The 27,487-nt window shown below is 34.0% G+C and overlaps 1 protein-coding gene across 4 annotated transcripts in view; it reads right to left on the bottom strand.

Annotated features, from left to right (window-relative positions):
* ADGRG2 (adhesion G protein-coupled receptor G2) overlaps nucleotides 1–27,487 on the bottom strand; it is a 143,138-nt gene that overhangs the window by 55,729 nt on the left and 59,922 nt on the right. For 2 of the 4 annotated variants that reach the window (XM_074299864.1, XM_074299863.1), the window contains exons 3-6: nucleotides 26,439–26,557; nucleotides 8,761–8,805; nucleotides 3,709–3,756; nucleotides 3,592–3,621 (exon numbers count right to left, since the gene is read on the bottom strand). In XM_074299864.1, coding sequence (XP_074155965.1) covers nucleotides 3,592–3,621; nucleotides 3,709–3,756; nucleotides 8,761–8,805; nucleotides 26,439–26,557 — 242 coding nt within the window. Of the gene's footprint in view, nucleotides 1–3,591; nucleotides 3,622–3,693; nucleotides 3,757–8,760; nucleotides 8,806–26,438; nucleotides 26,558–27,487 lie in introns of all 4 variants that reach the window. The other 2 variants (XM_074299865.1, XM_074299866.1) reach the window with 2 other exon arrangements.

Genomic DNA, 27,487 nt, shown 5'->3' with positions numbered 1-27,487 from the left:
GGGGCATGAATGTGAGTTACTATAATAGGATTTAAGATATGATTCCATGTAAAGGACATGCCAAATAGAATAATCCCAGCCATTCAAGAAAAGAGGGATCATGTCTAGTTGGGGTGATTGTGGAAAAGTCTAATGGAGAAGCTAGTACCTGAGTTTAGTCATAAAGGAAGAGAAGTTTTTTAACCAGCAGAAATATCAGGGAATTAGAGTCAAGTCTATTCCATGCATGGGGACAAATGTAATACCTTGGATCCTACTGTACCACACTCTCTCCTAGTGCTGTGACAGGACCTAGGAAGATTATTGTGGCAACTGTGTTGAGGACAAATTAGAGGACAATGACTAGGGGCAAAGGGAGTGATAATGGGGGCTTGAATTAGGATAGTGGCAGTAGGGGCAGAAAAATGGGGGTCAAAGAGACAGGAGAAAAAACAGGACAGAAACTAAAAGAGGAGAGGATATCAATGGAGAAGGCAGGGACAAAAACTGGCCTCAAATAGTACAGAACAATGAATAAGGATTAAAACTGAGAGATTAATTAGGGGTTACTGGTCACCTTGAGGTACTAAAATAGTATGGTGGATGATGGAAACTAGATTACAAATTTAAGAAATGAGGGGGTGAAAACACATAGAATTTTGATTTTTGGCAGTGAATCAGAATCAAAACTTTAGAACTAGACAGAGAGACAGAAACAGAGATAGAAAGGGGAAGAGAGAGAGAGAGAGAAAAAGAAAGAGAGAGAGAGAGAGAGAGAGAGAGAGAGAGAGAGAGAGAGAGAGAGAGAGAGAGAGAGAGAGACAGAGAGAGAGAGAGACAGAGAGAGACAGAGAGACAGAGACAGAGACAGAGACAGAGACAGAGACAGAGACAGAGACACACATTGAAAGAAACACTCAAAGACAAACAGAGGAACAGAGAGAAAAAGAGACCGAGAGATACAGAGACAGAGATACAGACAAAGGCAGACAGAGAGACAGGGAGAGAGAGCTAGATACAGAGTAAGACAGAGAGACACAGAGGCAGAAACAGAGAGAGACAGGAATAGAAAAAGACAGTCAGAAACAGACATATAGAGAAACAAATTGGACAGAAATGAGAAAAGAGTGAAGAAGAGAAGAAAAGGAATGAACAGAAAGGAAGAGGCGAGAAGAGAAGGAAGGGGAGAGGAGAGAAGAAATAAGAAAGAAGAGAAGGTAGCACAGCAGAGCTTAGAAGAGGAGAGGAGAGGAGAAAAAAGGAGAAGTGAGGAAAGGAGAGAAGAGGAGAGGAAGTGAGAAGAGGGGAAAAGAAAGAAAAGGTAAAGAAATGAGAGAAGAGAAAGGAGAAGGGGAAGGAAGGTAGAGGAGAGACAAGTGAAGTGAACCAGTTGTGTTTCCGTTGCCTGGCAATGCCTAAGTCCAGCATCAATAAACTGAAGATCCAAGGAAAGCAAGACCTTAGGACTGCTGCTTAGACCCAAATCCAGGCCAGGACCTTGCGTAGTTCAGATTAGGAAGACAGAAATCAGACTTTGTCATGGATTAGAACACTTGAAAGCTTTCAGGTCCCCAGCTTGAAAAGTCTTTGAGACTCAGGAATAATAAACAGTTAATACCCCCCCAAAATAGCAGCAATAAGACTGTGAAAAGCCTGGACCTAAAAATGTCTAAAACTAGATAATAATCTGGAAGAATGAACAAACAGCAACAAAAAAGAATCCCACTGTAGAAAACTATTAGGTTGACAGGAAAGTTCAAGGCATAAATCCAGAAAAGAATGACTCCAAAACATCTATAAGCAAAGCCTCAAAATAAAACTCATAAGGTCGACTAGAATTTCTGGAAGATATAAAACAGGAGTTTAAAAATATTCTTTTACAAATGAAAGGAGAACAGCAGAGGAAAAAAAAGTAAAAACATAAAACTATGGAAGAAAGATATGGAAAGAGAATTAAGAGTTTGGCATAAATAGTACAAAACCTTATTCAAATAACAACCTGTCTGAAAACTGGAATTGCCCTAATAGAAGATAATAGAAGAACATTTAAAACAAACTCCCCAAAACTGAAAAAAAAAGTTGAAGAAAATGTAATGTGTCTCATTGCAAAAACAATAGAAAATAGGTCTAAGGAAAGACAATTTAAGAATCACCTGAAAGCTATCATCAAACAACAGAAAAAGAACCTAGACTTTATATTGCAAGTAATCTTAAGACAGCCTACATATCTTAGATCTAGAGGGCAAAGTAGAAATTGAAACAATTCATGGATTACCTGATAAAAGAAATCTCAGAATGAAAATAACCAGGAATATTAAACAAAGAACAGAAAAACTTTTCTCTATTTGCAAGTTAAAGTCTGGTTGCAAGTAGCCAGACAAAAAGAAGTCAGGTACTGAGTAGCCACAGTTGGGTTAGCACATAATTTAGTAATCACCATATTTTAGAAAGCACAAATATAGCCATACAACCAAAAAGTAACTTACCCAGCAAAACTGAACATAATATTATAGGGGAAAATGCATTTTTAATGAAATAGAGGATTTTAAAGCCTTCCTGATAAAAAAACCTAAAGTGAAACATGAAGGTTAAGAGAAATACAAGATAATCATGGATAAACAATAAAAAGGAAATAAACAAAGATAAAGTATACCTATTCCAAAATGAGAGAATAATATATTAAATTTAATTTAATGATATATTAAAACTCTTTTAGGGGTCAAAGAGGGAGTAATTAAACAGAGAATCTGGAAATGGGTCTGTGTGTATTAATGATTTTAAAAGAAAATTAGAAAGGGAAGGGGAGAGAGCAATACACTGAGGGGAGGAAAGGAAAAGGTATGAACAGTTCCCTTATGTTTGGAGTGTGCAATCTATACAGAGAAAGGAGTAGAAGGAGCAAGTAAAACTTGAATATTATTCTTATATGAAATGTTCAGATAAAGGAAAATTTATATGCAGACTTGCATATAGAAATACATTTTATTCAACAGGGAAAGAGGAAAAGGAAGAGAATGAGAAAAGAGGAAGGGGAAGTTAAGGGAAGGATTTATCCTATGCAAACCAAACACTAAGCATGTATATATAAGGATGTATAGAAATATCAGAAACTGAGGCTGTGTACATCAGTTAGGAATGACTGAACAAAAGTGTAATGGAAAGCTATTGCACTGCAAGAAATGATTAAGGGGATTGTTTCAGAAAAAAAGGGAATTCTTGTTTAAATTGATGCAAAGTGAAGTAAGCAGAACTAGACAAATATTTTACACAGTGATTACAATAAGAAACAACTTAGAAACACTTAGAAACTGTGGTCAATGATTAACTATGATTCCAAAAGTGCTCATGATAAAACATGCTATCTGCCATCTATTACAGAAGTAATTTAGAGTATAGAGTGAGAGATTTTGGAGAAATATGTCCAATGTAGGAATTTGTTTTGCTTGATCATACCTGTTTGTAATGGGTTTTATTTTTCTTTCTAAACTGGTTTGGAGAGATGAAAGGCAGAAATGGTAGTTTATTGTTAATTGGAAAAATAATTTAAAAATTTAAACATTGATATTGAGGTTTTAGAATAAGAAACTTTATTCTGAGCTACAAAATACTTACCAAGGCTTGTTGTTTCAACTTCGGTCATCTCTGCAAAAAGAAAGATATGTTATTACTTCATCTAACATTTTAAAAAACAGAAAATGCAAATTTAAAGAAAACCAAATAAATTCATACCTGGAATACCATTGGGGGATGTAATTAAAGTCATAATGGAAGCATCAGCTACAAGATAAAGAAAAAACCAAGAAACCTAAGTAGGCTTTCAAAGTAATCATGAATTTAAATTTAGGTAGGTTAGAGTTTAGAGACATACTTAAAAAAATTAAATTAATTTTTTGACTCAATCTGGTCTTAATCACAGGAGAATTACTCTGTTTTGGGATACCTCCAAGATACAGCTAGAAGGCTTCCTCCTTCTTTTTCCAATTTATTTATATGCCTCCAAAATATTTCTTTGGTCCCATTTGAATTAACTTCTTTCATGGAGTATTGCTTTAAGCCTATTCAGTTGCTTTGGAAGCTCATATTAACATTTTTAAAATTTCATAAATAGAAAAATGAACAATAAGAACTTCAGAGAAAATTTTTTAAAGAGGAGATGAAATATAACACACAACTAAGACCAATGAGGAGTAAGAGATACCATATCATATCATTCAGAATTGCCTAGGGAAACACCCACTGTGTTTCCGGATCTAGGGCTTAGGTAGCACAGTGCCTAGTACTGAGTACTAGTTAGTACTTAATACTAGTACTTTAAGTAGTACTAGTTAATACATGTTTATTTAAAAATGTGTTTTGATTGATTACTTGATATGAGAAACACATTGGTTCATGGTATTAGAGATACAAAATTGGGAAAAGAAAAGAAAATCTAACTTTTTTTTTTTTTTTTTGAGTCAGCAAGATGGTGGCAAGAAGAGCTAAATTAAAATCTGGCCTCAGATACTAGCTATATGACCATGGGTAAGCCATTTTATCCCTGTCTCCCTCTGTTTCTTTATCTGTAAAATAAGGATACTAGCATGTATTTTCTAGGGTTGTTATGATGAAAAAATGAGATCATATTTGTAAAGTAATTTGTCAACCTTAAAGTTCTATATAGATGATAGCTATTATTATTGTGTTAATTTTGTTTAAATTTTTATTGTTGTTAGGTTACTGATCTTCATACTTCAAAAACAAAAGAAGGTTGTAAGCAATAAGATTATGTGATGATCAACTGTGATGGACTTGGCTCTTTTCAACAATGAGATGATTCAGGCCAATTCCAATGGAACACTTGTGATGGAGAGAATTATCTGCATCCAGAGAGAGAACTATGGATACTGAATGAGGATCATAAAATAGTATTTTCAACTTTGTTGTTTGCTTGTTTGTTTTTTTTTCTCTCATTTTTTTTTCTTTTTGATCTGATTTTTCCTGTATAACATGATAAATGTGGAAATATGTTTAGAAGAATTGCACATGTTTAACCTGTATTGGATTATTTGCAATCTGGGAAGATGGAGAGAAAGGGAGAAAAATATGCAACACAAGATTTTGCAAGGGTGAATATGGAAATTATATTTGCATGTATTTTGAATAATTAAAAGCTATTCTAAAAAAGAAAATTATTGGTGTAGTTTAACTTTTATAATACTCATCACTCAGTCCATAAGCATTTATTAAAGGCCTATTATGTGTCAAGCACTGGACTAGTTGCTGAGTATATAAGGCCAATACATGAAGTATACTCCACAGAACCTCCAAGTCTCACTAGCTGGATCAAGGAGCTAATTTGGGCAGGGTAGAAAATTGAATTTTACTTTTTTTTAAAAAAACAATTAAAGGCTCATTAGTAACAACAATAACAACAAAAAGAATTCTAGTGCCTTAGACATAAATTCCAGATATAATCTTTATGTTTTTTGACACCAGTTTTTCTATATTTGCCTGTTTATGTTACATAATTGCCTGAATAATAATTATTATAAAGAGTGTTTAACCAGTTCATTTTAGGATTAAACTTCTCTTCAACTCATTGCTGTCCCATTTTTTTCTTGGTAAGTTATTAACAAATGTGATCTCTATTAAGATTATCAAAGCTATTTATGAATCTCTACTGAAACATTTACAATTATGAGTTTATTTAACATTTTTTAGGTTTACAAAATTACAAAAACTGAGTGGGTGAACTTCTGTTTAAGTATGATGAAATAAATGAAATATTTTACAACTAAAACAAGCTTATATTTGCAGCAGGATAGATATTTATCAGCCAATAAAGACATATTCTGGGGTGTGTCAACGCACTTGGCTGGCTTTCTGTTTGAGAATGCCTACATATACATGTATTGACTGAAACACACACACACACACACACACACACACACACACACACACACATACACCTTCTGTTATGCATTACTGTTTTCATATTTTGTCATTTTTATTAGAAAAAACAAAACAAAACAAAAAATGACTAGGGTTGTTCATGAAAAATAAGACAGGATAATAAATAGTCTCTGTGTTAAGACTGAAGGAATGGAGTCTCTTCTTTGAAGAGACCCAGATATTACTCTAGGACACTAGCTTCACTCAAGGAAAGGCAACTTAAGGCTGGTCTACCATGATCGTAGCAAGCCTTTTGCATGGCCCCAATTTTTTCTAACCTGCGAGGCCAGTATCAATCAACATTTCTTTCAATGACAAGTCTTGGTTACTATCAAACACAAAGATATTCTGGATTATTTGATAGAGGCTCCCAAGCTATGGTTAAAAAAAAAAGTGAGACTTGGAGCCAAGAGCACCTCAGTGATTATGGTCATATCACTTTTTGAATTTCAGTTTCGTCTTCTGCACAAAAAGGGAATAATAATAGTGTTTCCCTCAAAGGGTTATTATGAGGGTCAAATGAAATAAAAATGTCATTTCCCCACAAATCCTAAAATCATACACGTGTCTATCTCTATATGTATGTATGAGCATATGCATTTATAAAATATACACACATATATAAATATATCCAATACATATATACATGCATATACATTTGTACCTGCTCTGCAACTGCAATATTTGACTTATAGTGATCAAAAATAAATGCAGATGAGGTGCCATGTTAATTTTATTCTTAAACTACAAATTTTGGAACTATGAACCATTGTTTCTTTCTTCTCAGACAATCTGGGTCAGACCTTTTTGGGCATATGATTTAACCTCATTTCCATCAACTTCTTTATTTTTAGTAGATGCACAAAATAATTTAAAAGCATTGCATACTTTTATTATCATTATAACAAAAGCATAGTAATTTATATAGTGATAATTCAGTCATGAGAGGCAGTATAGTATATTTAAACCACGTCAACAATATATGTATATACACATATCACAACTGGATCTGCTCTACAACTGTTAGTCTTAGGATACTTACTGAAGGAATGAAAAGTGAAGTGTCCATAATACACATCCAGCAGGTGTTATAAAGAGTATCCCAAAAATTTAGTTTTAAGCTTTTAAGAAGCTATTCAATGAAATATTTAAACTATTAAAACTTTTGAGATACCTTGCATATAAATGTAAATCACTACTACTATTTGTTCTAAGAAATGAAAATAAAATAATTGATATGGATACTCTTCTTTTAAAAAAAGGTGAAAACTATGGAAATGCAATCTATTATTGTTCTTAGATCTTCCAAGATCCTTAAATGTATTATCCTTAAATTTGAAAATTAGAATTATGTCTCTCAGTTTAAATATGTATAATAAAGAACAATAATTATGGGCTTCTATTTGGAAGCCTAATATGTTATACAAGAAAATACAGTTTAACACAATTAAGCTATAAGATTCATGGCTGACTGTAAAGAATACTTGCCTATCCCCAATTCATTATGTGACCATGATTAAATTATTCACATCAACCAATTTGCACTACCAATCTTATTGGATTGCTGTGAGAAAAAGGTTTGTGATTTCTCTTTCCTCTCAGTACCAATTTACATCTGTACCTGATTTGTAATTTGTAGTCTTAGGGAGTTGTCCAGGGCATTGAGAAGGCAATTGAGAAGGTACAGGATTTGCCCAGGGTCAGACAGTCAGTAAGAATGGGAGACCTAACTTCAACTTTGGTATCCCTGATTTCAAAGTCAACTATCATGCCATCTGCCTCTCAAAAACATCAGTTTATTGTCCTTAGAATTAGAATATTAAACCGTCTTGTTTGTAGGGGTAGGGAGGCAATCATGTTAGTAAGTGTCTGAAACTGGATTTGAACTCAGATTCTTCTGATTCTAGGACAGTGTTCTATCCATTGCATCCTTCAACTTCTTCTAGACCATCTCTTCTTAAGAGCCTTTCTAGTTCAAAGTGCCTCTGAATCATACTTTCCTCATATTCCTCCCAACAACTACCAATTTAAATAGGTCCCAATGGATTTCTTGAGTAACTTTAACTTTTTCAAATTAGCTCATGTATGCTCTTGAGTTCTCTTGGAGAATAGAACATAGAACTTGGAGGTTTTTCTTTCTATAAATATTTTTTTTTTCCTGTGGGATTTTAAAGTGTTAGGGTTGTCTCTCATTAGGTATACTTCTGACATTGGTTCTGGCATTTGACCCTGCCATTCTTTGGGAGAGTTTTGAATAAGAACACTGAGATTATGAGAAATCTGAGTTATTTTCATAGTTGAAAACCATGAATTTATTTTATAGAATTCTACATGTTGATATCTCAGGAATGTTTTTTTGTGTGACTGATTCTTAGAGTTGTGGATTGTTTATTTTGTTAATGACAGAATTTGAGATTAGAGAGTTCAATCAGTTTTTTCTTTTTCTTTTGAGATGGGATATCCATGTCTTGCCCAGGCTAGAAATATATTCATGGTGATCCATGGTGATCCACTGGTGCCTGGAATGGGGATTTTGATGTGCTCTGATTCTAACATGCCTTCATTTGCCCTTCCTTGGGCAGCCTGGTAGCCCTCCCTTCCCTGGGGCACAGCATGTTAGTATTATGTTAATTATGAATAATTGGCTTCAATTAAAATTCAAATAAAAACTTCAGCTTCTCCTGCAGCAGCTATAACATGCATGTTCTACCATTCCTGGTAGGTAGTTTGGTTAAACCTTTCTAAGATATCAGTTATGCTATATTTGATCCTAGACATCAGAGATACCTTCATTAGAGGATATGTGATATATCTATGATAATTATGTAAAGTGCTGCACGACAGTCTTACCAGCTATGGTTGGTCCAGTTGATGGAGTAGAATTAACAGTACTTGCTGTAGAAAGAGGGAAAATTTTGAAATTTATTTGATCTATTTAAAAAAGAAATATATAAATTAATGTTAATAGCAATTGAAAGTAAAATGGTAGTTTCAAATAACTACCAGCAGAGGGCAATTACTGTCTGTTAAATTAAAATAATCTCTGTCTCCCTGTCTTGGTCTCTGACTTTCTAAACAGAAATGTAATCTAAAAAAAAAATTTTTTTTTTGTTAGAACAATCAAACCTTCAAAAAAATCACCTAAATCTTTAGATAAAATTCCAATTTGTTTTGTTCCTAATATATATAGTAAGTACTTCATAAGTATAAATTCTTGATAAGTATAAATTCTTCTTTGAATTCAGACTTATCAGATATTTGACCTATTATAGCCCTCAAAAATAAATGCCTATGGTATATCATGTTAATTTTATTCTTAAACCACAAATTTTGTTATTGTGTATTCACTATTTCTTCTCAGATAATCTGGGTTAGATCTTTTGAGATATATGACTTTACCCCCATTTCTATCAATTTCTATATTTTTAGTAGATGCACAAACAATTTTAAGGCACTAAGTACTTTTATTATCATTATAGCAAAGGCATAGTAATTTATACAGTGATAATTCAGGCATGAGAGACAGTGTAGTATAGTCAAATCAAGTCAACAAGCATTTTATTAAGCGCCTACTAAGCACCAGAAAAATGGGAGATTCCATTTTAAAATCTCATTTTAAAAATCTTGAGTACTTATCTGGCAGACAGCTGGATTGCATGGCACCTGCTCACTAGCCTCATCTTCTCTTTTGAAATGAGGATCAATCAAAATATTTAGGGGGCATTAATCTTACCTCCTTATGGTATATAATCCAACAAAACTCTGCCTTTATAAGGCTGTCTGTAAAACAGGGTCCAGCTCAAATCCAACTCTTTTTCTGCCTTTGCCATATTTAATAAAATACCTTTAACTTGCTGAATTTGTCTCTTTAATCAGAGTGAAGATCCAAACAAAGATTTCTTTCAACAGATGAAGATATATATATATATATATATACATATATATATATGTATATATATATATATATGTATGTATGTAAATGTAGATTATAGCAATGTGTATAAATACTCAAACATATTTGTTTATATGAATGATATATCTATATATAAATACACACATGCATATGTATATAATATTACATTAGCATATATCATAATAAATATAGACTTTTATTACTTTTAGGGTCTCACTCACTATATATATATATATATATATTTTATATATATATGTGTGTGTGTGTATATCTATCTATCTATCTATATATATATCTATAACCTACATATACATATAAATATATATGTAGATATATAAGAAAATGGCAAACCACTTCAGTCTTACTGACTCCAGGCTAGTCATTCTATCCATTATGTCACCTAGCTGCCCCATTATTATAGATAGCTTGGTTAATAAGCTACACAGGCTTGACATATGTGCCCAGAAAAAGAGGTGACTAGTTATTAGCAGCAATTTGTATAGCAGTTTAAAGATTTGCAAAGAGCAAACTCTGTAAGGTAGATAGTGCAAGAGTAATTATCTCATTTTACCCATGAGAAAACAGATTATGGCAAATGGAATACCAAAGGGTCAAAAACAGTCTCCTACATCTGAGTCCATTTCTCTTACTTTTTAATTTCAAAAATACTGCAGATGTTTTTAAACAGCTGAGTGTGTGAAATTGGTTACATGCAATATCTGAATGCTGAATTGAACAGCTTTTACCCTGATGTTTGACATGTTATGAACAAAGATATAAAATGTGGAATGGCCTCAACAGTACAGATCTTGTGAAACACACGTGCTTCCCTAAATCAAAACTAAAGGTAGCAACTGTCTAGCACATAGCTATATAAATGGGGGACATGACTCATAAGCTTTTTGCCTGTTAAACTTATAACTGTCAGGAAAAATAAAGAGAGGGATGTTAGGGGTAAATTTAAATATACGACTATTTCCCATGTGCAAATATTTTTGACCCAATTCAAAATTGTTGTAATCTGGTGTAGTGTTTCTCTGGATTTCATTATTGCTCCATAGAGAAATGATTAAAAACAAGCCACCACACCTAAATATTATGATAAGTACATCCCAAACAAAGTAGGACTTTTTGTGTAAATGTAATTGTATTGACTCTCCTGGAGTGACAACAAAATAGAATAATATTTGCAAAGTGTTTTGCTACATAGCCAAGAAAGTAAATAAAAATATTTCTAATTTGGCAAGGCCTTCTGGTACTGGTTCTGTTATAATCATCTGTTATTATTTTTGTTATTATCATCCTGCTGGTGCTAAATAAATATGATTACATAACAGCTTAGTAGTTAACAAACGATTAATAGTGATGCAATTGAAGAAAACTTCAGTTATTAGCTCGGGGAGCTTCCAACAAAACTCCCCAAAGTAAGTGCATAGGACAACAGCATAGGCAACAGGCAAGACTCAAAGTTCTGGCCCCAGAAAGGATATGAAGTAAATATGAAATTAACCTTTAGTACTCCCTGTCTTTTCACTTCTTTATTAATAAATCTGCCTCCCTATACCAGAGGTGTCAAACACAGACATATGTGGTATGTGGCCTACAACACTCCTGAGAATAGCAGAAGCAAGATAAAATGTAATTGGTGAATATTTAACAATAAAAATTAAAATATAAAAGAAAAGATAATATTTTAAAAGCTAAATCAAAGTACAGCCAATAGGGATCCTTATGTATAAATTAGTGGTCTCAGTTCTATCTCAATGTCACATCACTGACCTAGAGAAACAACCAAGAATCACATATTTCTCTCTTTTTGCCTCAGGAGTACCTTTATCAATAAGAGGGCCAGGTAACATGCATGTTTTAACAAGGATCAAAGTGACTTTGGATAAATGCTTTTTACCAATGTGTAATGTCCAGACTAGCTCCCTGGAATATAATGTCTGCACTAGCTCCTTAGAGGGCCTCAGAATCAGTCAGAGTCAGGATTAAGCATTCTTGGTTTTTAAGGGGAGAAGTGAAGGAGGCAGGCAGGCTGCCAGATGGCTTGCCAAAGCCTTGATTCTGGAGTCTGGAGTCTCCAGCTTCTCTCCTCCTCATCCTGCACCAAGTGACTCTGATTTCTCTCCTCCCACCTCCAATCCTTGCCTACAATTATCTTACTGCCAAATATTCAGCAAGCACCAATCTCACTTAACTACATATATATAGAGCCATTATCTCACATTGAATAGGTAATTAACCTTAAGTGTTCTGTGTCTGATTCAAGCATACTTTTTCAGAGTTTCAGCCCTCTACACCAATGTAAGGATAAATCCATTTATGCCAATACTTTCAAGTATTTTAATAGAAAGGACTGTTGAAAGGTAGCTAGGTAGTGTAGTAGCAGCCTTGCAGGAGGACCTGAGTTAGCATTCAGTCTCAGACACTTTGACACTTACTGTGTGTTGCCCTGGGGAACTAACTTAATCACAATTGCCTTGCAAAAAAAAAATAAAAATTGAACTTTGCCAAAAGCTTTTCCCACATCTATCTATTTTTTTTTTATCATTGATGATGTATTAGTTATGCTAATAGTTTTTCTCATACCCAAATTAGCTATAAATATGAAGAAAGGTAGAATATATAGAATAATTTTACACATACACACCTATTTGTGTCTGGGGCAGAGGAAGGGAGAAAGAAGGAAAAAAAATAAATTTGCATAGTAACTTGGTTGTATATATGAAAAATATAGGAAGTTTGCTTAGTTTGCAGTTTCATGCATGATCATCTTTTTTATTTTATTATGTTATGGACATGCTTCATGGTGGAATTTCAGGTGTCAAGGAGGGTGGTGGAGAAAGATTTAGTGAGGTATGTTGCTACCATTCCCCTAAATCACAACATCTAAGGTAATACATTTTGGGGTCCACAGTTATGATAAAGCAATCAAGCAAAACAAAGCATGGTTAATACATTGTTCCTCCAAAAGAATACTTCTTCAGGTAGAGACAGTGCATGAGAAAACAAAAACATTATTTAACCAATACCCGATATGGATATCAGCACCTTTTGTAGTTTTTCCTATTGTCATAAGAATTTTAAAATTCTTTTCCTATTTGGCTCCAGCACAGCCGTTTTCTGTCTCTAGAAAATCATGTAGCCAGCTGATGTTTGGCTTTTAGCAAGGAATTTAGTGGAGACTTCTGAGAATTAAGAAGAGAATTAACTGGTTAGAGGTTGAAACAAAGAAAGAAAGAAAACAACAAAACTAAAACCTACCAATCAAACCACCAACCAACCTCTGGCTCCCTTTTAAGATAATCATTTGTTAGATTAACTCCTGTATTAATTTACCAGATAATTTTTTTCCTCCTTCTGCTATCCTTGACATGTATACCACCTGGTATTTTCCTCTTTCATCTTGGATCAAAGATAAAATCTTTTCAACTTGGCTATTTTCCATAGCTGAATATCTTTTTCCTTGTCTTTCCCTCCTGGTTTCCTTCAAGTTTTATCTAAAATTCCACCTTCTGCAAGAGGGCCTTCCTGATCCACTGTGCCTTCCCTTTGAGATAACTTGTAATTCATTTTGTATTTTATTTTATTTTATTTTTGGCTGTTTTCATATTGTTTCCTTTATTAAATTGTGTATTCCAGAAGGGCAAGGATTGTTTATGGAGCAGTAGATGTAGCACTGGGCTGAGTCATAAAGACTTGAGTTCATCTCTAGCTTTAGGTATTTATTGGCTATGCAGCTCTATGAAAGTCACTTAACACTGCCTCAGTTTTCTCATCTATAAAATGAGATTGAGAAGGAAATGGCAAATCACTCTAGTATCTTTGCAAAGAACACTACATGAAAATTTAGCAGTATCCCCAATAATTAGTTCTGTGCTTGATAACATAATAAGTTAAGTACTTAAATGATTGTGGATTGACTGGAGTGTTCCAAGTCTTCACTGACCACAATTTGGACCCTAAAACATAGATTAGAGACATTTGGGAGGCTGGAATCTTCAGTTTGTTTCCCAATTCTAGAGGACTATAGTTGTTCCCTACCTCTCTCAACATGTACTCTGTATTGTTATAGCAACGTCCTTCTTGTTATAGTAGCTCTACAGAAATTAGGCAATGGATGCAGTTTGTGAATACTTTCAATAGGTTCTTTACAAATCTACCTGCAAAGGGCCTTAGATTCTGTTAACTGAAAATGTCTTGAAGCTATTTTGAATATTTTCCTCAATTTTCTTGACTGAAGTGAATAAGAGAGTAATGGAGTAGGGGTGTGAAAGACTGGTGGAAGGATATACCTAGGTTTTGAGAATTTGTACTTTAGAAAGGAATGTTTCCCCTCTCTACTATTTTCCCCCTTGCTTTCTATCTTCTTCCCCTCTTCCTCACAAATAAGGCAGAGGAGAGAAGGCAGAGAGATATGCCCAGCCTTACTGTGGCTAGGGATTTTGTACTGCCAATCTTATCAAGGGGGAGCTTGTTGAATGGGGAAGTTCTTGCCAGCATTCTCAAAGAGAAGTTGTCCATAAATGGAAATTAAGAGTTTTTATACTAATGTAAAAGACTCGACACTCAAAACTATTGAGAAAGAATTGGAAATGCAAGCTCAATTTGTTGAAATGTACTATTAGTGGAGAGTTGTCTATTCTGAGAAATATTTGTAAAGACCTTTGCTCTATCAACATTAGAGAATCCTGAAAACATTAGAGAATTTCCTGAAAGAGTTAGAGTTCAAAAAGACCTTAGGGTTCACTTAGACCAATACACTTATTTTTCAGATAATGACTATTACAATAGCGTTCTAATTGGTCCCCCAAACTCATCTCTCTCTACACTTCCATCCATCTTCCACAAAGTTGCCAAAGTTATTTTCCTGAAGTATATGTACCTGTTGGGTTTAAATAGGCTTTTAAGAGCTGATTATTAAAATTTTTAGTATATGTTTACATCTTGGAAAACACTAGAGATTCAGATTTAATTTGTTGTTTATTATCTTATTCTTAATAAAAAGATGAAGTCAGTCAAGTGGCAGTGAATAATAAAGTCAAGATTCCTTCCATTTTTTAAAACAAATTTTTGACTGTAGTATGAGATGCAATATTTAAATTAAATTAAAAGTTTTTTCTTCCTAAAGGACAATAATTATGCATAATTCAGGCACAGTTTCTTAGTTAAACAAATAAGTTTTAAAATTGAATTGTAAATATAAAGTATACCAGGCACAATTACATTTTGAATTTGTCCTACTACAAAATAGAACCTACTAATTCTGTCACTGAAAATAGAATTACGAGAGTCTTGGGAGAATTGAAGGATTTAATATTTTATTAGTCCTTGCTCCAGAGCACTTAGGTTTGTCTCTGTAGCTGAAAGAATGAAATTAATTTGTTATCTTGGCTCTATGGTCATAATGTTTTATTTATTTCTTCCCATTTAGGGAATTATCTGGCCACTTTAAAATGAAACTTATTCTGTTTTGCATTTGTTCATTCAACACACTTCTATTTAGCATCTGTAGGGTGCCAAGTTGTTTTTATGTTCACTTTTCATACTTGAAGACGACCGATAATATTATGATATTGGGGTCGAGGTACAGTGTGTTTGACTGTGGCTAATCAGTCTAAGATGAACTTGGAAGACTATCACAGTTTGGGCACAACCTAGACTATTGTCCCTTTAAGTATTTGTGATGGAAAAATCTCTAGATTTGTGCAATGTGTTGTGGGGGGACAGAGGAAAAGATAAGATAAGACATGAGCCTCACTTTCCTGAACCAATATAAGAAGGGAAATGGATATATACTTAAGAATTAAAATGGAAGGTATTGTGAAGAAGTACATGAAAGTGCTAAGGTTGATCAGAAGATAGAAAATTAATTTCTAGCTAATATATTTACTATGTTTTTCTGCAATGCATAATCTTCTCCATGTATGCATTCCCTTTATTCTATGCAAATCTCAACCTCTCAATTTTCAAAGTGTATATTAATGTTGTAAACAAAATTGTAGAGGAAATCTTTTAATCAATTAATTCAGCAACCAATTTGCTAAGATAAAAATTCATTACCACCCAAAATAGGTGGCACAGTGGATAGTGTTCTAAGCCTGGAATTAGGAAAACCTGAATTCAAATCTAATTTTAAATACTTATTAGTTGGGCAAATCACTCCTTGTTTGCCTGAACTTCTTCAGCTAAAAGAATGGGGATAAATAATAACAGTACCCACCTCTTAGGGTTGTTGTGAAGCTCAACTAAGCACAGGATGGAGCACAGAATAAGCACTATGTAAGAGTTAATTATTATTATTCCACTTTTTGTCAGTTTTGATTATTAGAAAAATGTTTGTTTCAGCAGAGTAAAAAATTTCCTTCCTTTTAGCTTTCATCTATTGTTTAGAATTTTCATTCTCAAGCCAAAGGGACTGGATTAGAGCTATGATTTCATTGGTATATTTCACCGTAAAGAAAATCCCACTATCAGTGAACACCTTAGAGTCACAGTGTCTTAGCTGTCTAGAGCACTAAAAGATTGATAATTTGACTAAGACAGTATAGTCAGAGATTGGACAGGGACTCGTTTTCCTGGCTTCAAGTATGGCTAACTATCTTGTCAGATCTATCAGAAGTTTAATCTCCTTTTCATACATTATTGTTGTTCTTGCATTGTTTTAATCTTGTCTGACTCTTTGTGACCCTATTTGGGGGTTTTCTTGACAAAGATACTGGAGTGGCTTGCCATTTCCTTTTCCGCCTTATTTTACAAATAAAAAACAGGCAAATATGGGAAAACAGCTAGCAACAGGATTAAGAGACTTGCCCAGGTTAGTAAGTGTCTGAGGCCACATTTGAATTCCAGAAGATGATCTTCCTGATTCTATGCTCAATACTCTATTCACTATAATACCTAGTTGTCCTAGCTCTTTAACAGTCCTCATGTCTGTCCTAAACCTTCACTTTTCCAGACTAAACATCTGCAGTTTCTTCAATGAGTCCTCTTAGGTCATATTGTCCAGCTCTCTAACCCTATCTGTCTTTCTCTGGGTTTGCTCCATTTTGTCAGTGTTATTTCTAAAGTCTGGTGATCATACTGAATATGATACTTCAGCTGAGGCCTAATGGGACAGAGTAAAATAGGTTTTTCACTCTTCTGTTCTGTAGACAACATGTCTATTAATGTAACCTAATAATGACTTATGCTAAAATAACATCCTATGGAGTAAATTATTAGGCAGAGAAAAACACATAAAAAACCCTTTCTGACTCTAAAATGACCTGATTATTTTAGTTTTGCACATCATTCTGCTTCCTTTTATTTCTTCATTTTAAAAGTGTAGATGATTGACTTTATCAGTATACCAAAGTATATTTAACATAGCATTTCTGAGGGATAGTCAATTAATCATTAATAAAAATAAATCAGCAGAATAACTTTGCATTCCTCAGGTCTCTCTCTCTCTCTCTCTTTTTTTCCCTCAGGTCTCTCTTAATCTTTATCCAGTCCTTTGTGTGGTTATATATAAACCCAACCCAGAATGTATGAGTCACTTTGAAACTTTAGTCAAAGGCCTGAATAGAACCATTTAAAAGTACTTCCGGGAATAGGCCTTTGACCTCCAAAGCTTGTGCCAAAAACAAAGGAATAATAATTGGTTGTATTTGTTGTAATTCATAGGTCTTAGAAAAAAAATAATCAAAGTTTCATAGGGATAATTAGAATCTAAACTAACCAGCCCTGGGGCAGTAATTTTTACCAAGGGGATGAATAAATGGCAAGATTTATGTGCCATTAAAAAATGGAGAATTAAAAAATTCTAACATTTTTCTTTGTCTCTCACTCCTTTTCCCAAGAGAAAATAATAATGGCTATGAGCAGGATTCTGAAGTCAAGGGCAATACATGAGGAAAGGAAGAAAGAATGAAAAAAAAAGAAAAAAAAGAGGAGGGAAGATGAAGAAAAATAGGAAGAAATGAAGAAAGGAAGATAGGGGAAAAAGGAAGGAAGGAGGAAAAGAAGGATGGAAAGAAAGAAGGGAAGGAAAAAAGAATGAAACAAGGAACGAGGGGAGGAAAGATAAGGAAGGAAAGAAAGAAAGAAGGGAAAGAAGAAAAAAGAAAGGAGAGAAGGAGGAAGGGAGAAATGAAGGCAGAAAAAAAGGAAAGAAGGGAGGAAGGAAGGGAGAGAGGGAGGAAGGGAGGAAGGAAGAAAGGAAGGAAAGAAGAAAGGAAAGAAGAAGGAAGGAAGAAAGGGAAGGAGGGAGGGAGAAAGGAAAGAAAGGAGGGAAGAAGAAAGGAAAGAAGGTAGGAAGGAAAGAAAAAAAGAAGGGAGGGAAGGAGAAAAAAATGTTTTGGTTTTGATGGGATTTTAAAGAAGCCTCTGATCATTAGCAACATGATGTTCAAGACCTCCATAGATATCTTGATTCTGATTAGAGAAATACTGATTTTGTTTATTCTCTCTAACTTTATTGAATGGGACAGATTGGATGAAGTATTTCTCAGTATTGAGTCATGTGATTCTTGTTCCTAGAGCTGGGACCCTAGGAGGGGTCATATGATCTCTGCAGGGATGAAGTTTGAACCCTGCGATATAGGAAATTAGTGAAGTTGCAGGAAGTGGTGAACTGTGAGAAGCAGCCAACATTGGTGACCATTGGTCAAGGATGGTTACGTCCTTTTAGTCTATCCAATGAGAAGGCTCCAGTCTTTTGCTTTTAATCCTGAACAAGCCGGAAGCTGACCAGGTTCCAGGAGCATATGGCAGGATTTGGGATGACTCTCAGATGTGTCTGGGCCTTTCCCTGTAGGGATTAAATAAATACTTTTTCTTCATACCTGAAGATATTGATTAGTTAATTTGGGAAAGGGGGTCTTGCACACTATTGCTCATCCCAGTCTGTACCTGCAGGAACCAGCATATTTTGGCATATAAATACCTCATTCCTTTTTTGTGGCTATTATTTAATTAACTGAATCACCCGGATATTACAAAATGATTTCATAGGTTCTCCTTATTTATGGGAGCAGATTGTACAAATTATCATTTTTACCCCACCTAAGTACCAAATACCTTTACTAAACCAATTTTTTTTTCTTTAAACTTCCAATAAGGCTGAGGGAAAACAATTCTTTTCCTGCCAAATCTTTACATCCCAGCATTTAAGAAAGAAGCACTGTGCATAGAAGGAAAATATTTTAAAGCTGGATTACAATGTGCAGAGGTCTTCTCAGACTCATACCACATCTGCCCATGATTTTCCTGGACACACTGTGCCTTAAGGGCTAGTTCTAGAGATAGGAAGGCTTGGCTTTAAATCCAGTTTCTGTTTTTTTTTTATTTTTTCCTGAGACTGGGGTTAAGTGACTTGCCCAGGATCACACAGCTAGGAAGTGTTAAGTGTCTGAGACCAGATTTGAACTCGGGTCCTCCTGAATTCAGGGCTGGTGCTCTATCCACTGTGCCACCTAGCTGTCCTCTTAAATCCAGTTTCTGATACACTAGGCAGCTAGGTGGCACCACAATGCACACAGAGTGCTGGGGTTGGAATCAGGAAAACTCATCTTCCTGAGTTCAAATCAAGCCTCAATCATTTACTGTGACTCTGGGCAAGTCACTTAACGCTGTCTGCCTCAATTTCCTCATCTGTAAAATGAGCTGGAAAGGAAATGGCAAACCATTCCAGTATCTTTGCCAAAAAAATCCCCTAATAGGGTGATGTATGTTGAGACCTTGGGCTGTGTGAACGTAGGCAAATCACTAAACTCATAATGATGAAAATTATTCCTTGAGTACCTATCTCACAGGACTGTGGTACTGAAATAATGCATGTAAATGGAAATATTTATAAGTACATAAATCATGTCTTTCCTCTCATGCCCCACAATATAAATTCTTTGAGGACAGGACAGTATTTCATTTTTGTCTTTAAATCTCTAGGGTCTAGAGCATTTTTTTTTTTTTTAGACAGGACATATGATTTCATGGTTTTGGGGACTTTCTTTTTTATTGATCTTTTATTTTTCTGGTCATACATGTATATTAACTTTTAAAATACACATTTCTTTATGAATCATGTTGGGAGAGAAAAATCAAAACAAAAAGGAAAACCCAGAAGAGGAAAAAAAAACAGAAAAAAGAAGTGAACATAGCATATGTTGATTTACATTCAATCTCCATAGTTCTCTTTCTGGATGCAGATGATGTTTTCTATCCAAAGTCTAATGGTATTGCCTTGGATAACTGAATCACACATTCTTGCTTTTACTGTGTACAGTGTATTCTTGGTTCTGCTTGTTTCATTCAGCATCAGTTGGAGTCAGGTCTTTTTAAAATCAGTTTGTTCATCATTTTTTATAGAACAATAATATTCCAATACCTCCATGTGCCATAACTTATTCAGTCATTCCCCAATTGACGGGCATGCACTCATTTTCTAGTTTTTTGATGCCACAAAAAGAGCTATTACAAACTTTTTTTTTTGCACATGTGGGTCCTTTTTTTCCTTTATGATATCCTTGAGATACAGACCCAATTGTGGCACTGCTGGGTTAAAGAGTATGCACAGTTTTATAGCCTTTGGGCATAGTTCCAGATTGCTCTCCAGAATGGCTGCATCATTTCACAACTCCACCAACAATGCATTAATGACCCAGTTTTCCTACATCCCCTTTAACATTTATCATTATCTTTTCCTGTCATCTTAGCCAATCTGAGAGATGTGAGGTAGCATCTCAGAGTTGTTTTAATTTGAATTTTTCTAATCAATAGATTTAGAACATTTTTTCATATAATTATAGATGGCTTTAATTTCATCATCTGAAAATTATCTGTTCATGTATCTTCTGACCATTTATCAATTGGGGAATGATTTGTATTTTTATAAATTTGACAGAGTTCTTTATATATTTTAGAAATGATATCTTTATCAGAAACACCGGCTGAAAAGATATTTTCCCAGCTTTGTTCTTCTGTTTTAATCTTGTTTCTGTGTGTGTGTGTGTGTGTGTGTGTGCAAAATCTTTTTAATTTAATGTAATCAAAGTTGTCCATTTTGTCTTTCATAATGTTCTCTTCGCTTTTCCAAAGATCTGATAAGTAAATTATGCCTTGCTCTCCTAATTTGCTTATGGTATTTATGCCTAAATCATGTATCCATTTTGACCTTATTTTGGTATGGGATGTGGATGTAGGTGTATACTGAGTTATTTTCTAGTTTTCCCAACAATTTTTGTGAAATAGTGAGTTCTTATTCTAGAATCTGGATTTTAGGGGTTTATCAAATGCTAGATTAATATAGTCATTGATAAATATATTATGTGTATCTAACCTATTGCACTGATCCACCATTCTATTTCTTAGCCAGTTCCAAAAGATTTTGATGACTGATGCTTTAAAATAGAGTTTTAGGTCTGGTCCTGCTAGGCCATCGTCCTTTGTATTTTTTTTTCATTAGTTCCCTTGATATTCTTGACCTTTTGTTCTTTCAGATGAGTTTTGTTTTTATTTTTTCTAGCTCTATAAAATAGTTTTTTTAAGACAGTTTGATTAGTATGATACTGAATAAGTAGACTAGTTTAGATAGAATTGATATTTTCCAATTGTTTAGATATGACTTTATTTGTGTGAGAAGTACTTTGCAATTGTGCTCATATAATTCTTGGGTTTGTCTTAGTAGGTAGACACCAAATATTTTATTTTGTCTATAATTATTTTAAATGGAATTTCTCTTTATATCTCTTGCTGCTAGATTTTGTGAGTAATATCCAGAAATGTGGATGATTTGTGTGTGTTTATTTTATATCTTGCAACTTTGTTAAAGCTGTTAATTGTTTCAAGTTGGTTTTTGGATGATTTTCTAGAATTCTCTAAGTGCATCATATCATCTGCAAAGAGTATTATCCTACTGATAAGTTGTTGTAATCTCTTTGCTAATATTCTATTAAAAATTTTGCATTAATATTCATTAGGGAGATTGGCTATAAATTTCTTTCTCTATTTTTGCTCTTCTTGGTTTAGGTATCAATACTATATTTGCATCACAGAAGACTTTCAAAGAGGAAATTCTTTCTACCAATATATATATATATATTGGCATTTGTTCTTAATTTTTTAGTCTTAGAAAGATGCCTGGGAGCACTGAGAAATTATGTGATTTGCCTAGGGTCATACAACCACTTGAAGTCAGAAGTAGACCTTTAACTGGGGTCTTTCTGACATTGAGACTAGATTTCTAATTACTTCTAGTTGCCTCTTCTCTGGCATTTAGTAGAAGCTTAATAAATGCTTATGCTTTGCTTGATAAAATTAATATTAGTTATTAGACTGACAGGTACTGGCTAATAAACACAGCATTAGAAAGAATTATTTATGTCAATTTTCAAAATAAGAGTGTTGTTGCTTTATCTGCAATTTTGAACATAAGTGGCTATTATGACTTTATTTATTCTATGTGTCTCACAAAAGACAATGTTTATCCATCTTCCAATAATCCAATAGGAATCATTAACAGAATAAAGTTTCATGGCTAATCAGTGAGTCATATAGCAAACATAAATTAGGTCAAACTAAATGAATCAGAATCATATGATGAATGGCCTTTCAAAGCAGCCTAAGAACCAGAGCAGGTACAAGTTTTCACTTGAATTCAATGAATTTATTATAATTTATTTGAAGTTAAATGGTGGTAGCACAGAAAAGGATCTGGTAGTTTAGTCCTTTTCTGTTACGTGTCTCTTTCATTGGCAAAGATAATGGAGTAATTTGTCATTTTTTTCTCCACTCATTTTACAGATGAGCAACTGAGGCAAACAGGGTTAAGTGGCTTGCTTCAGATCACACAACTTATTTTGTGTCTAAAGCCAAATTTAAACTCAAGAAGATGACTCTTGCTGAGTGTAGGCCTTCAGTGGTATTCCAACACTGAACTACTACCTAATCAGGAGGAATCTTAGGGATCTTTTATTCTAGTCTCAATTTTACTGACTTTTTCCCCCTTTTAAAAAATCTTTAAAAATATATTTTGTGTTATGTGGAATGACTACCTGTAAAGGGAAAGGGAAATAGATTCTGTGGGAAAATTTGATGATGCAAAGAAAGAGATACCAATTAAAACTTATTTAAAAACCCCAAAACAAATAGCACATGGAATGTACATCAAGAAAAGACATGGGAATAAAAAATACTGGGTACGACTCTAAACTTTAGACTCAAGAAGTGTCTTGAGAAATGGTTTTCAACTATTTCCAAACAGATTTCTTTGACTGATTTAATGTTTACATAGTGATTTTATAGTTTATAAAGGACATTCCTCAGAACCCTATGAGGTAATGCAAGAATTATTATTGCAACTTTGCAGTTAAAGAAGCTTTGGTCCAGAGAGCTCCAGTTACTTATTCATGGCAACATAGTTAATTAGCATCAGACCCAGGATCTGAATTCATATAGTTCCTTTTCATGGTGCCATGTTATGAGAAGATAAATAAGATGGGATGATAAACTTGAGTTGAACTTTGAAGAAAACTGGGGATTCTAAGAGCTAGAGGAGAAGTAGGAATATGTGCCATGTATTAGAGATAGTTCAAAGGTACAGAATGGGAGATAGCATGGCATATGGAGAGTTTGGCTAATTTGGATGAAAAAGGGGTAGGATGAGTTTGGCCAGACTTCAGAAATATGTGACAGGTAGTAATATGCAGTTAGCATAGAAAGGTAAATTGGACTCAGGTTGGGTAAGCTTTAATTGCTAAAAAACAAACAAACAAAAAACAAAAACAAAAAAGAATTATTTCTTATTTCTTATAGTAGATTTCACACTATCCTCTGACCAAACCAGTCTACTAATTGTTCCTGATTTTGTTTTGCTGGTTTTCAGAAGTCTGCTTCTCTCCTTTGTTTTACCTGTTGGAATGCCCAGCTCTGACACCATCTTTTTCATTAAAGATGAGGTCTTCTCTGATCCTCCTAGGTGAAATTGATTTCCTCTGTCTCAGTTCACTCAGAACATTTTTTTGTACCCCATCTCATCCTATCCTTTTTTATACTTAATTATTCATATATACTTTCTTTTTTAATAGTCTGCAAATCTAGTGTTACACATTTTTTTGGAAGTATGGGCTACTCCAATGTCTTAAGGGTTCACAGTTCTGAACTATGGCTGAGCTGGTTTAAAGATCAAGAGGCAGAGACTCTAGAGAAAAGTAAGGTTTTATTTCTGAAATTACTGATAGCAGAAAAAGATCTTTTTATTGGCTTAGAAAGATAATAAATCTGGAGAGTACAAGATATGGGATCACTGAAGCAACTCAAAGCCATAATTATTTCCAAATGGAAAACTCCAGCTAAGACAATTATATCCATCTTCTGTCATGATGTCATGTTGTATAGGAAGAATCATTCCTATAACAATTATTCCTATTAGAAAATTCTCCTTCAAATGCAAAAAAGGCATAAACATAGCCCAAGAGTGGTAGTAGAATATTATGGCACCACAAAGCAAATCATCAATATTTCACTAAATATCAAAAAAAAAAAAGTTGTCAAGATTGTTAGTACCATCTTCTTTTACTGCAAAGAGGTATTAAATAATCTTTTGAAGAAATGAAAGAAGAAAGCTTTAATTAACACTTATTAAGTGCTGGATGGGCAGCTGGGTAGTGTAGGAGATAGAGTAATGGGCCTGGAGTCCAGAAGACATCATCAGGAGTTCAAATTTAAATTTGGTCTCAAACCCTTTTTAGCTGTGACCTCTAATCCTGTTTGCCCTAATTCCTCATTTAGTTCCTAATGAACTAGAGAAGAAAATTGCAAACCACTCCAGTATCTCTGCCATGAAAACACCAATGCTCTCACAAAGAATCAGACAGAACTGAAATGACTAAACTGCAATGTGCCAAGCACTGTGCTAAGCTCTTTATAAATATTATCTAATTTAATCCTTACAACAACCCTAGTAAAATGTTTATTCCCTTTTGCAATCAAGAAAATTGAGGCAGACAGAGATTAAGTGATTTATCCAGGTCAAACTGAGTCAAAACTCAAAGGAAATCTTGTTTTGGTGTCCTTTCTAAGAGAAAGTATTTAGTAGTTGGACTTAGATCTTTCTAACATAAGACACAATTATTAAAATTTGGGATGAACTATTAGCAATTCTCTATAGCTTTCTTAGATACACTCATATTACCAACAAGCCCTTGATATGTGGCCTGTATCTGAGGCCATATTTGAACTCAGGTCTCTAGGCTCATGCTGAACTACTCTACTGTGACACCTAAGGGGTTTATTGGTAAAACTACCGTGGTTCTATCTTATAGAAATATAATCTTTTACTTAGACCTGGAAGAGAACGTAAAAATCATTAAGTTTAGCCTTTTTATTTTACAGATGAAGAAATGGAGGCCCAGAAGAAGTGAAATAACTTTCCAAGGCTGAAATAATTTTCCAAGGTTGTTTGTTACTTACAAATAGTAATAATATTACTATTTGTAATTATTACTATTAAAAATAGAATTTGAACCCTTGTTCTCAATTTAAAACCCTTTGTACCAGGTTGCCTTTTTCAAACAGCAAAGGGTAATTTCTAAATGATGAGATTGATGGCATTTATCATGTTGGAGTTCATATTGTCAAAACTCAAAGGAAATCTTGTTTTGGTGTCCTTTCTAAGAGAAAGTATTTAGTACTTGGACTTAGATCTTTCTAAAAGAAGACACAATTATTAAAATTTGGGATGAATTATTAACAGTTCTCTTTAACTTTTCTAGATACATTCATATTACCAAAAAGCCCTTGATTACGGGACTTACTGCAGATACAATTCAGAAAGTAATCATTTATTGTTCTGTGTAATTTTTCAATTGTTTCATGTATATGAATCTTCCCTCTCTGGCTATGTAATAAAGTCTTTAAAGGATGGGTTTACTTATTACTTTTCTTCATGGACTCCCAACAGTTAAATGTAGTGCTGATCACATACAAAGTGAATAAAATGATGGAAGCAAGCTACCCAGAAGCCATAAAAGTGTCACTCAGTAGGTCCTATTGTCCATGTTTTATACTGAAATTTTGTTTTCCAAAATTGGATAGTTTTTCATTTATTTAGTTTGAGAGATTAGAGAGTTTTCTAATCTATACAATGAGGTTTTTCATTGATGGCCAAGGAAAGTGTATTTTAAATACAATCTAAATATTTAATACATAAATATATTATACATAATATCAGTAATATAGAGTTACATAATCCTTCATGGTTTTTAAAGCTCTTTTGCCCAAAATTTTGGTTTCTTTAATTTCCTTCTTCAACTTATTCTTTTAAAGAAATTTTTATTTTGATTTCTGGATTCTCTTTCTCCTTCTCCTTTCCCCTCCACTGAGAAGGCAAGAAATATGATTCTCATTATATATGTGTGTTTGTGTGTATGTGTATGTATAGTCAAGCAAAACATATTTTCACATTAGCCATATTGGACTTAATCTTCAAAATTATTTGAAATTTGTTCTCCAAAAATGAATTCTATTCATTTTACTGATTATTTTATTTTTTCTTGAACTTTCTATTTTGGTATACAAAATATATTTGGTATACATACAAAAAAAAGGAAAAGAAAAAAAAAGGTTGACTTACCTTTTTGAGATGTAACTAGAACCATGTGAAACCAGATCACAACCACAGATATTTGAAACTTCAGGAAAAGACCTTCAGTTGTGCCAAGACTATAATACTGTCCTCCAGAGGAAATCATTCTAGAACATGAGGGAAAGACAATCTATAACCCAATTCAATTTAACTAAGTAAACAATATTTTTAAAAAGTCTCTATTATGTGCCAGGAAATAGGTATATGAAATGAAAAATTAAAAAAAAAAACACCCCAAAACTAGTACCTACATTCAAGGAGTGATATTTCACTGAGGGTAAAGAGGTGAGATGTACCATTTAACATACATGCAAAGAAATTCCAAGAGAAGAAAGCAGTAGCAATTGAGGAATTTTAGGAAAGAAAATCCTAAAATTATGTATTTTAGCCTAGAGGCAATAGGCAGCCACTGAATATTTATTTGAGTACTGGAGTGTCATGGTTAGATGTGTCTTTTAAGAATATTGTTTTACCTTTTACCCTCAATACCAAATATTAAACTCAGCCTCAAAAATAACACTGGACTGATAAAAACCACAAGGATTAGAAGTACAATTTATCAGCCAAGGAGAATCTGGAATTTCATCAGAAAAGGTTGGTCTAGAAGGGAGGGTTAGACTAAAGGCTAGCACATTGTGCCAAACAGGCTGGGGAGGCCTCTGGGGTTAGAAAAGCTACTGAGACAAAGGAATCTGGCATAGGCTGATAGCTCTACTCTGCTTGTAAAACAGCAGATCAGAAGAGAAATCAAAGCCACTTAAAAAAAACAAAAAACCGCCAGAACCTATAATTACCCCAAATCGGAAGTGACCCAACACCGTGCAGCTGCCTTCTGCTGTCTGGGGCTTTTCCTTGGGGCAGTTAAGAACCTGCACAGTGGGGAACACAGCCCAGGGCTGCCTCTAATTCACATAGTGTGGGGCTCAGCTGGAGGCAGTGGAACTTCCACAGCAACAAAACTCGGAAATTCCCATAGCAGAGACTGTGCTTCCCCGGCAGAAACTTCCAGTTTGTGCGTTGGGGATTTTTGCTGGTCA

This window comes from Sminthopsis crassicaudata, chromosome 3 (genome assembly GCF_048593235.1).
Source record: "Sminthopsis crassicaudata isolate SCR6 chromosome 3, ASM4859323v1, whole genome shotgun sequence".
Taxonomy (NCBI): domain Eukaryota; kingdom Metazoa; phylum Chordata; class Mammalia; order Dasyuromorphia; family Dasyuridae; genus Sminthopsis; species Sminthopsis crassicaudata.
This window is presented reverse-complemented; position numbering and strand designations above follow the sequence as displayed.